The sequence below is a fragment of the Eschrichtius robustus genome, chromosome 1, assembly GCF_028021215.1.
Source record: "Eschrichtius robustus isolate mEscRob2 chromosome 1, mEscRob2.pri, whole genome shotgun sequence".
In the NCBI taxonomy this organism is placed as follows: Eukaryota; Metazoa; Chordata; class Mammalia; order Artiodactyla; family Eschrichtiidae; genus Eschrichtius; species Eschrichtius robustus.
The window spans coordinates 80,899,549-80,911,903 of NC_090824.1; the positions used below are offsets into that span (position 1 = coordinate 80,899,549).

The following is a 12,355-nucleotide window of genomic DNA, read 5'->3' on the forward strand; positions in this document are numbered from 1 at the left end:
TCAGTATGTCTTTCTTCTTTTAATTAAAAAACGAGTTCATATTATATAAACTTTATTTCATAACCCATCCTTTTACTTACTACGGCCCTTCCCCCAGAAAACACCCCTCCCACTTGCAGCTTCTACTGGTCAGCCCTTTCCTCGGAACCCCCGGCCTTGCCGGAGACCAGGTTCCGGCCCCACCTGCCAGGCCCGGGGCCGGCCGCCCCGCCCCCGCCCCGCCCCGCCCCCGCCGCGGCCAGCTTCCATACCCGGCCCCGCACGCCGCGCTCGCTGTCACCGGGGGCCCGTCGGTCGCGGCTCCTCCGTGCGGCCCGTTTCCGGTGGGGCAAGGGCGTCTCCGCGGCGGCCCGGCTCCCACGCGTTCAGCACCGCCGTCGGTGGCCAGATGCAGGCGGAGCGAGGAGCTCGGGGCGGCCGAGGACGCCGACCCGGCCGCGGCTGGCCTAGCGGGAATGGCGACCGCGAGCGGGCCGGCGCCCCGGCGGCGGTGGCGAGAGGCGGCGGCGGGGATAGAGGCGGCCGCCGGGGCCGCGGCAGGGGCTTCCGGGGCAGCCGCGGAGGCCGAGGAGGAAGAGGTCCGCGAGGCGGCCACCGAGAGGCAGGAGGCCGGGGCGCCGGGCCCAGTGCGCCGGTAAGAGGCGATGGCCGGTGGGGTCCTGGCCGGGGTCGGGGTCGCGGCCTCGTGGGACCGGGGCTGGTGGGGGGTCCGGGCCCCGAGTCAGAAGCCGCGAGCGCCGTGCAGGGCACGCGCGAGCCAGACGGCGGCAGCGCCTGCGCAGGACGGGCGGAGGGCGGCGGGGGCGCGGGGTGTGCACGTGGCGCGGGGGGTGGGTGTGCGTCCCTTGCTCCCTGTCTGCTGGGGTGCCCTGGAGGGTCAAGGCCATGGGCTTCCCCAGCCTGCCCAAGAAGTCTTGGCCCAATTATTAAAGAACCCAGCGGCCGCGGCTCTGTGTCCGCAAGTCTAGGGGGCCGTTTGGGTGCGGGTGTCAGTGTGATTAACCCTTTTGGGGTGGGGACAACCAGGGCTTGGTCTCCCAGTGCCTAACCTCCCAGGGAGACATTCCTGTTATTAAGAAGGAAGGGATTTGGGGGTCAGTTTTGTTCACTGCCTGTGCAATGCGTGGCACACAGTAGGCACATAATAAATGTTCATGGAGTGAAAGAATGACCCCGACGAGCTGGACTGGATGGTATTTGGGGGCGGGATCAGATGCACAGTTCTCTTTTTTTTTTTTTAATAGCATAGTTCTCTTTCATTGTATATGTGTAGGAATCAGGGGTCGGTGGCCTTCGTCTATTTGAATTTTCAATCTGTAAATGTTTCAGCAGTCAGGTCTCAATTTTACTAGGAATATAATCGGCCATATTCATGCATTTGTAATTGAAAGTGTCTTACAGCTTGGAGCAGGGAATGGTTTGGGGGCAATCTTTTACTCTACTGATACCCTAGCTACAGGAGTTAAATTACTGTCTTTATGAGCTGTTCTGTTATTTTAACATTTGTAGTACAAAACTGTCTGTATATTTTGAATTCCCATGTGCATAGATTAAAAAATTATTATAGTTTTGGGTTGAGTTAAATTTCCTATTACTGAAGTATTGACATTTGTAATATCTTAAGGGCATAGTAGGTAGGATGTCCCTAAAGATAGGAGTTGTGTACAAAAATGGAGTTGGGAAAAAATGCAAAACTTAAGTGTGCCATATTTAACCTTGTTAGGATTAAGGCAGGTGACAAGTAAAATTTGAGAGAGGAATGAAGAAATTCTCAGAGTCAGCTCACCAGGAAATGAAGGAAACTGACCAGTCTAGTGCACATTATAGATCACCTCGTGTTTTTATAACAACGGTATTTACCTATATAACTTTATTACAACTTAATTTTTTTAGCAACTTGAAAGTTGTTTAAACAACTTGATAACAAATTTGTTATATATATACTTTATATGTATAAAATCTTCATTTTTATAGGTTAACTGACTTGCTTAAGCTGTTGTAGGCAGTGGCAGAGCTGGCTTGACTCGACTGTGTTTTATCTCTTATATTTTTGTGAACCAGTCACTGCCTTACTGAGAATAAAGGGGACACTCCTTGGTTGCAGGGATCATGTTTTAACAGTAATTGTAGTAATGGTACCTTTGGTATTTGGTCTCTGTTGAACTAAATTGAATGAAATGATGGTGTATCATTTAGAGATGAATAATGTATTTTTTGATTTATGCTAATATTGTAACCATTGTATTAAAACTTTAGGCTTTTATCCTTTTTTAGAATGGTCTGAAAAATTCCATCTTGTGTTTTCTTATAGGATTTTCTCACTTCACAGTTTAATGATTCAGTGTGTCAGTGAATGTAGATGCTTCGCACAGTGCCTGGGGGCATAGCTGCAGCCACTGTTACCACCACCATCATATTTTCAGGCAGAGGTGGATGAAGAGAGGCTGGAAAGATTATTCCTTCATTTTGGTTTGGGTTGGTGGCCTGTAAGGTCACTTCCACGTTTCAGATTCTGAAGTGCTCTTCCTATTTAGGCTTGCTAAGAGTACCATTCTTGGTGCCTGAAGACTAAATGGGACAAGGTTGATTAAGGTGCCTGAGGCCTCCTTGTTCTCATATCCTATGGTGCATTTGTGCCCCAAATGGAGATTAATTGAAATGATTAGAAAGAAATAAAGTTCACAGTAGAGTTTTAGCTGTGTAAAGACCAGGTACCTAACTCCAGAATTGAATACTGTCGATTCCCTTTGCTACTGTTTTAGACTACTACGGATACATGGCTTATAAGTGGAAAATAGGACAAAATAAAACTAAACAAAACAACTTCTTGATATGTAATGCTCCAAGGTAACTTAGTTGAGTACATTGCATCTGCTAGTCTCTTGCTCTTAAATCATTTCCTCTATAGATGGTATGAACCCCAAGCCTATGGAGTTTGGGTAAGCATGTCATAAGGCTAATTATCTTCATTGAATACCCACTAGGTGTAATATTGTACTTAGTGCAATCATTAACTTAAAAAAAAACCCCAATACTAGGATTTGCTTAATATTAATATTTTTGATGAACTGTTAACAGAGAGGAAGTCAGGGCCTATTGGCAGTCCTTGGAAATTTTTTTCTTCCGTGTAATATTAATAGTAACTTACATTTGTTGAGCACTTAGTATGAGATGAGAAAACTGAGGCACAGTTAGATTACTCACAGTTAGGAGAGGTTGGGTGATTTACCCAATATCACTCAACCACCAAATTAAGGAGTCTGAGTTCAACCCAGGCATTTCAGCTCTACAGCTGAATCTTTTAACTACCACCCCAAACTGCATCTGGAGTGATTTTGAGATTTGAAGAGCGGATATATGGAGGACTTGAGTGATCCTTTTCACATACCTGTTTTCCTGATGTTTTGATATGATTATAAGGTTTTAAGGTAATACAGATACCATATTCAATTATTGTGGGTGTCAGATCTTTGCTTTCTTGCTCCATGTTAAGGTGTCAGCTGCTCTTATTCATTTTTTAATTACTTATGTCCATTAAAAGATAAGGTAGTTGTTTATGGCTGCATTAAGGAGAGTAGCCTTGGAGGCTTTTTTTTTTTTTTTGATGAAACTTTTGCTTTGCAAACAATAATATAATGCCTTTGCCTGAGTAGTCATTAATATGAGATGCCTTTGACATTTTCATTGCTACTATTTTACTTAGTAAAAGGGAAATCTCTGATGTTCAAGCTTAGTGTGAACCGGGAAGAAGAAACAATGGCAAATCAAAGTTGCTGACAGTCAAAGGTACCTGCTCTTTCGTTGTCGCTGAAAGGAGTCACCTGCATCTTGTCAGCCAACTAGAGATTGAGAGCCTATTAAAGCTCAAACTCAAATGACAGCCTCTAAACTGCATTGCTCCTATTTTCAGAAAGCCTGAAACAAATTTGGTTAGAAGCTGAACGTGCTTAAGTGTCCCAAAAGAAAATTGCTTTGAGATTAGCTTTTGGTAATCCACAGAATTGGCCCTCTCTCCTGCAGCTGCAAACTGCCGCTCCAACCCTGTAACTACTTTGGCATCCTTATCCTTGCTAATGTATACCGTTTGAGGTCTGCTTTTCTCACTGACCATTGTTTCACTTACTTATTTTCACTATCAACACAGGCAACTGATCCTCGAAACTTCCTGCTTATAGTCTGCCTAAAAGTTTTTTGATAAATTATACATGAAGTCGTACTTTAACGTTTATAATGAACATTTAAATCAGTGGTTCCGATTGCTTCAGAATATAAAATTTCCAGCATATTGTCTGTATTGATACATATATATTTAAAATTTATTTATTTTTATTTTTGGCTGCGTTGGGTCTTCGTTGCTGTGCGCAGGCTTTCTCTGGTTGCGGCGAGCAGGGGTTACTCTTTGTTGCGGTGCACAGGCTACTCTTTGTTGCGGTGCACGGGCTTCTCATTGCGGTGCTTCTCTTGTTGCGGAGCACGGGCTCTAGGCACACAGGCTTCAGTAGTTGTGGCTTGCGGGCTTCAGTAGTTGTGGCGTACGGGCTTAGTTGCTCTGCGGCATGTGGGATCTTCCCAGTCCAGGGCTTGAACCTGTGTTCCCTGCATTGGCAGGTGGACTCTTAACCACTGCGCCACCAGGGAAGTCTCTGTATTGACTTTTTAAATAGAAGTGTCACATCATTCTTATGCATGGAGTCTAAATACTACAGTCATTTAATATTCGCCATCATTATCTATTTTTCAACCTTTTTCTTTTTTCAATGTTATTATTTTTAAAAATTTTCTTTTCAAGGTTTTCTTTTTTTTAATTTTAATTTTTGGCTGTGTTGGGTCTTCATGGCTGCGCACGGGCTTTCTCTAGTTGCGGCGAGTGGGGACTACTCTTTGTTGCGGTGCATGGGCTTATTGTGGTGGCTTCTCTTGTTGCAGAGCATGGGCTCTAGGCACACAGGCTTCAGTAGTTGTGGCACAAGGGCTCAGTAGTTGTGGCGTACGGGCTTAGTTGCTCTGAGGCATGTGGGATCTTCCCGGACCAGGGCTCTAACCCGTGTCCCCTGTATTGGCAGGCGGATTCTCAACCACTGCCACCAGGGAAGTCCCTCGATGTTATTTTTTTCTTCCAGTTTGAGTTATAAATGATGTATAGCACTATATGAGTTTAAGGTGTACAGCATAATGATTTGGTATACATACATCATGAAATGATTATCACAATAAGTTTAGTGAGCAACTGTCATCTCATAGATGCAAAATTTAAAAAAATAGAAAAAATTTCCTTATGATGGGAACTCAGGATTTACTCTAACTTTCATATGTAACATACAGCTGTGTTAATTATATTGCTCATGTTTACATGACATCCCTAGTACTTATTTATCTTATAACTGGAAGTTTGTACACCACCATCCATTTAAGAATCACATTAATATTAGCAGTGAGAAGACTTAAACATTATTCCTTATTCTTTTTAACTTGTTTTTTTTTTTTTTCAATTAATTAATTAATTAATTTATGGCTGTGTTGGGTCTTTGTTTCTGTGCGAGGGCTTTCTCTAGTTGTGGCAAGCGGGGGCCACTCTTCATCGCGGTGCGCGGGCCTCTCACCATCGCGGCCTCTCTTGTTGCGGAGCACAGGCTCCAGACGTGCAGGCTCAGTAATTGTGGCTCACGGACCTAGTTGCTCCGCGGCATGTGGGATCCTCCCAGACCAGGGCTCGAACCCGTGTCACCTGCATCGACAGGCAGATTCTCAACCACTGCGCCACCAGGGAAGCCCCTTTAACTTGTTTTTTAATTCCACATCTCCCTTAGAGCTTGATCCAGTGTAATATATTTTTGAACTTGAAAATCTTTTAGTGATTACCCTTTCTGCTTCCTTGTAACAACTTGTGATTTAAAAAAATGTTCTGTAACCTTAAGGCTTGGGTATAAATTTTTCTTTTAGATTAAATTAAAATCACATTGATTTATATACAATGTATTTTGATTAGCAGTTGTTAAACATACATGTAAAATTTTATTGTAAATGATCTTTTTCCCTAATGAGTTTAGTTGGGTATCCATGAATGAATATTACTTATTGCCTGAATGAGACAGGATTCACTGTCAATTCTCTTCCTAATTTTTCTTTTTATAGATGTAAGTACTGAGAAACATCGTTCTCATAAATTGGTAGATGGGACTGGTTGGAGTTTCATCATATAAGTGTCACTCCAGTCTTTGAATACCTTTCTGATTATATGCTGAAATCATTATTGTAAAACATTTGAATGATCTGTCAGCTGACGACTAGATTAGGTCCTCCTTCAATTTTGTTGAAAACAAGGAATTGGAAACTACTGATTTGTGAAAGGTCTCAGTACTTTCTCAATATCTACACCTATATTTCAAATTACCCTTTGCTTGGGCCTTAGGGAATGCACCACAGTCAGACTGAGAATGGCCTAGAAGGGGTTGCGTCGTCCTCAAGTGCTAAGTGTCCTGTATTTCTAAGATAGACTGCTCTTAGGAAAGAGTATGGACATTGAATATCTGGAACTGGAACTTCATTCTTTTAAAAACGTGCTTGTTCAAAAACCCTTAGGAAAATCTATATGACGCCCCCCAGGCCTATGCATACTCCATCAGAGGCCTGCTGAGATCACATTATTTACGAGCTCTCCTTCCTATCAGGAGCCTGTGTAGAGCCCTGTGAAAAAGGGTAGTACCAGGGAAAAGAGGAAATCAATACGTGTGAAGGCTCTGCTAATTGCACGACTGTCAGAAGGTCCTGTTCAGGATCTCCTTCTTAGGGATGATTTCCCCTCATCTCCCCTCATCTCCTCGTGACCTGAACCCTATCTCTCACTGAGTTCGGTGCCCCGTATTTGAGCTGCCTTAGCCCTTGACTTTCTACTTTGTCCTAGAGAACAGGAGCTTGTCTTGTTCACTGTTAAATTGAAAAAAAGCAAAAAATCACATACTTTTTTTTTTTCTTTCCTTAGTAAGATAGTTTATTGCATGTATTCACCCAGAAGGTTGGAGTGTTTTTGTTTTTCTGGGGTTTTTTTGGGGGGTTTCACACTATGTGCAGAGTATGGTTTCCAATTTTCCAATTTTTTGTCATTCTTAGTAGTGTTACTGTCTTTGATTTAAACTACTGCTAGGATGGAAAATGGCAAGCTCATAATTCAACACCATCAGGCTACATTTCCTGGGGAATTACGTAGTAAGCCATTTCTGCTTTTTCCTTTTTTCTTCAGAAAAAGTAGTGATTACCTTTCACAGTACTGGGCAAGTGACCTCTAGAGAGGCTGTGTAAGAAGTCATTTGGTCTTAGCCACACCACAGCATGACTGACAAGCCTTTTTTAAGAAATTAATTTAAGTGGTTGTAACGGTGTTTTCTCTTCAGATGTTGCTGTTTCCTGATGCACTTTGAAATACCAAAGGGAGAAATAAAGACCATACTGACACAATTATTTCTATTTTATAGAAGCTACCGATTAACTTATTAGGGCACTACATTCATTCTCTTTAAAATTTCTTTTTCTTTTGTTAGAGCCGTTTGTGTGTGTGTGTTGAGGTACCAAGAATAAATTCTTTAATACTTTTTCCTTTTGGATGGAAATAATCAACAACTTTGTTGGTCTGAATATTTTCTACAGAGTTTTCATGGGGCAGTGCATTGATAATTGTTATAGATAATATCACATTTTTGAGTGGATTTTGTCAAAGGGTGTGGAGAAATACAAATTGATATGCTTAGTTTGATCCTGATATTGCTAGGCTGCTGTTTTTAGAATTTGACTAACCTGATGTCTGTCAGCCTTAAATTACTTAAAAGACAATTTCTGTAAAGAACAGTACTCCCAAGGATGCCATTTCTACCATCCATGTCACATCACTGCTATGTGCAAATAGCATGAAAATTAAAAAAATTTGTAAGAGACTGATAGAATGAATTCCCCATTGTACATATTTAATTCACCTTTTTTCTTCTTGCTATTAAGGACCGATACAAATACGTCTGATCCATATTTCTTTAGTACCAAGTCAAACTTATATTGAGGGATAGCAAACAAATTTTAATACTAACCTAAGCAAAGTATTGGATGACAGGACTGTTACCCAAAATTCATATATACTCTTGGATTATCAGTGCTGTGATCCCTCCATTTCTTTTTTTTTTTTTAATTTATTTTTATTTCTTTTTATGGCTGTGTTGGGTCTTCGTTTCTGCGCGAGGGCTTTCTCTAGTTGCGGCAAGCAGGGGCCGCTCTTCATTGCGGTGCGCGGGTCTCTCACTATCGTGGCCTCTCTTGGTGCGGAGCACAGGCTCCAGACGCGCAGGCTCAGTAATTGTGGCTCACGGGCCCAGTTGCTCTGCGGCATGTGGGATCTTCCCAGACCCGGGCTCGAACCCGTGTCCCCTAGCACTGGCAGGCAGATTCTCAACCACTGCGCCACCGGGGAAGCCGCCTCCATTTTTGTATTTAGCTGTGGGAAGTTTCTAGCGCTGGGAGATTTTGTCAATGTATGTGTATTTTGTGAAATAATTAGTCACCAAATTTAGGTGTCTGTAGTCTCTGGCTTGAAAGGACCATTAACAGCTGCATTTTGGGAAAATGTAAAATACTCAGCCTTCTCTCTCAAAGTCTAATGCAGTGTGAATTTCATTTAAATCATGGATTTGGATCTGTGGTTCTATTATGAATCTAAAGTTCACATCCCAGTAGCTGGATTCATGATATTGAGGACTAGGATATTTTGCTCTCATTTTTTTTCTTCTACTACAATGCTGATGATAAAATAACATGTCTTTGTTTAATACTTGGACTAACTAAAGCCTAGTCTTATTTTATACTACTGAAGAAGGCTTAATTGCTGTTACAGATACACAAACTTCAGGTCCTTCTGAAGAACCTGTGAGTTCTCTGGGAGCAAAGCTTGATTAAGAAATGAGTATTTTTCTAAAGGCAAAGCTTGGCTTCCTATTTTCCCTTACTGTCCTTCACCCCACTCCCAGGTTGTATTTTGGTTTGCTGCTTCTTTTTTTATGTCAGTATTATGATTTTATAGAACAATTCCTATTAAGTTTTTCTTAATTTTTATTTTATATTGGAGTATATTTGATTTACAATGTTGTCTTAGTTTCAGGTGTACAGCAAAGTGATCAGTTATACATACACATATATCCTTTTTCAGATTCTTTCCCCATATAGGTTGTTACAGAATATTGAGTGGAGTTCCCTGTGCTATACAGTAGGTCCTTGTTTACCTATTAAGTTTTAAGAAGTATTTTTTTTTTCCACAGCCAAGAGAATCATTGAATTAAGAGGTTAATAGAAAATGTTATTTGAAGAGCAATTATTTTATGTATATTGGAGGGTAAAATTAAGCAGATAAGTTGGTTTTTCATTTTTACAATATGGAAGTAGACTTAAAATGGAGGGTTTTTAGACAGAATTGGCAGGGAGGGGAGCTTCAGGTTTGCACCTCATCTGTTTCCTGAGTGGCTTCCTGGGGGGCAGGGAGGAGAGGGGAAAGTGCTGTTGAAGCCTGAGGATGGGTGTCCATGCTGGTGGGGGCATCACGGTGATCCCATGCGGGATGGGGTCTCTGAAAACTTAAGTATTAGAGTTGAAGAATTATGGACAAATAGGAATTATTGTTTCAAGGTGGTAGATAACAGGACTTTATAGACAAATGAATAGTTAGGGTATAACTTCTCAAAACCTACCTAAGTTCTGCTTTTTGCCTGTCTCTCTTCCTTCCTTTCTCTCCTCCCCCCAGCCCCCGCCCAGGTTTTTTGTTTTCTGTTTTTTCATTTTTCTTTCAGGGACTGTATCACATAGTGGTCAGTGATGCGTGTTCTGCAGTGTAGCCAACTGGTTAGAAACCTACCTTCCAAACCCCTACTTACTAGTTGTAAAAACTCAGGAAAGTTGCATAAGCTTTCTGAAACTCAGTTCCCTTACCTGTAAAGGGTGACTAAGAGTGTCTACCTTACAAAGTTGTAAAGATTGAAATTAGATGAACACAGTCAAAGGTGGTTCTTTTATCTACAGTCATGCTGCTGTCCTCCCGCATGCAGAGTCTCAATCTTCTTAGAGTATGCAGGTCAAATGCAAAACTACACTTAGTCACACACAGGAACTTACAGATGTATAGAATATTTAGAATTTGTATTACTTATGGAATAAGGTATTATCTTTTTTCATTTAGAATTTCCTTAAAAGCTTTGAAGCAGTAAGTCTCCCAGCCTTTACTGAGAGGCTCTGTGCGTGTGTTTTTGGGTATGTTTTCAACGCTCTATCAGGAAATTTACAGCTCTGCCTTAACGTTCACTTCCTGCTTGTGTAGAGCCTCAAGGTCGGCCTGAGGTAAAAGATTAGGGCCTTCTCAGATCTTTCCTGGGCATGCCCACAGCTTTGCACATGTGCATGGCCTCCTAGATTCTCAGGAATATGTCAAAGCTTTACAATGCCCTCTTGGGCATCTCATTCTCCAGTTTTACCTTATAAGTTTCAGCCTCTTTTGAGTCCACCTGGTATCACTGCCTCAAGTGGCTATGATTTTAAACTTTTGCTGCTGATTTTTTTCTTTTTTACAAACTTCCTGGTCATATGACTGTTTACCCAGGGTGAGTTCTAAGTCGGCTCAAATAAAAACAAGATCTGAGGGCTTCCCTGGTGGCTCAGTGGTTAAGAATCTGCCTGCCAATGCATGGGACATGGGTTTGAGCCCTGGTCTGGGAAGATCCTGCATGCTGCATGTGTCACAACTACTGAGCCTCCGAGCCACAACTACTGAGCCCACACGCCTAGAGCCCTTGCTCTGCAACAAGAGAAACCCCTGCTCACCGCAACTAGAGAAAGTCCGCGTGCAGCAATGAAGACCCAACGCAGCCAAAAATAAATAAGAGCAAGATCTGAGAATGGAGCTTTTCACAGAGCTTCCAGAAAAGTCACCTCCCTATCCCACCCCTCTAGGTGGACACAAAGCACCTACTATTTTGTTTTTTCTTAAAGATTTTTTTTTGAATCTAAGAGTAAATGGTAGACATGATGTCCCTTTACCCCTAAACACTGCAGTATGTATTTTCTTTTAAAAAAAAAAATTTATTTATTTATTTATTTTTGGCGGCGTGGGGTTTTTGTTGCTGCTCGCCGGCCTTCTCTAGTTGCGGTGAGTGAGGGCTACTCTTTGTTGCGGTATGCGGGCTTCTCATTGCGGTGGCTTCTCTTGTTGCGGAGCTCGGGCTCTAGACATGCAGGCTTCAGTGGTTGTGGCTCGTGGGCTCTAGAGCGCAGGCTCAGGCATTGTGGCGCACGGGCTTAGTTGCTCTGCGGCATGTGGGATCTTCCCGGACCAGGGCTCGAACCCGTGTCCCCTGCATTGGCAGGCGGAATCCTAACCACTGCGCCACCAGGGAAGCCCTGTATTTTCTAAAAGCAAGGAAATCTCGTACATAACTATTGCACAATTATTAAAATCAGGAAACTAAACTGATACAATACTATCATCTAACTTTATTGAGATTTTTTCCAGTTGACCCAATAATGTCCTTTATTAGGCTTTGAACCTTGAGGCAATGACGTATAGATGTAGGATAATTAGAGATTATTCGCTATAGCAATAATCATGGCATCCTCACTATTTCTGTTAGGTGACTGAGTTCTCATTTGCTCATTTCCTGCTTGGGTTTTTTGTTTTGTTTTTTTCCCCAGCCTCTAGACTTCTCATCTATTTTACAAGCTACTTGAAATTCTTTTAGTAAATTCCTTTGCTGACCAAGTTTGCCAGAATTGATTTCTATAGTTTGCAACCCAAACTTTGACTGATAGATTACATTTCTCCTACTCTCTGGTTTTCAAAATCTTATTCATCTTCACATGCTAGTTCAAATGCCACCTTTAGTGAAGCTTCCAGTTTTCCTCAGTTAGCAATGTGGTACTTTGTAAATAGAGCACTTATTTTTCGTCTTCATTTTATTATAGTTAGTTATTTACTTGTATGTCTCCTTCATTAACTGTAAGCTACTTGAAGGCCTGTACATGACATAGCACTGTGGTGTTCAGATGAGTGATAGGATTTATCAATAGAAGGTAAATGGGGCAACCTAGAGAGTGTGTTTTTAGACAGTGCCGTTTTGGGAATTCAGGTCAGGGGAAACCTTTATGTTTCATTTGCCTTTGTTACGCTATTTGAAGTACCCTTTCTTTGGTGGTTGAGAGCTCAGTAACTAAAAAGTTATTGCTCTCCCAAGGGCCAGATCTACACAAGAGTTTTAAATCACATTGGATTTTATATTTTCCTTGTTCTAAATCTTTTAAACTTTACAGTGTAATGCAAACCACAGATTTTTTAGACTGTGAG

The 12,355-nt window shown here is 42.0% G+C and overlaps 1 protein-coding gene across 1 annotated transcript in view; it reads left to right on the top strand.

Moving 5' to 3' along the window:
• Positions 1 to 231: 231 nt before the first annotated feature.
• AVEN (apoptosis and caspase activation inhibitor) overlaps positions 232 to 12,355 on the top strand; it is a 185,136-nt gene continuing 173,012 nt past the window's right edge. Inside the window, exon 1 of the mRNA XM_068548749.1 lies at positions 232 to 634. Coding sequence (XP_068404850.1) covers positions 389 to 634 — 246 coding nt within the window. The 5' untranslated portion in view covers positions 232 to 388. The remainder of the gene's footprint in view (positions 635 to 12,355) is intronic.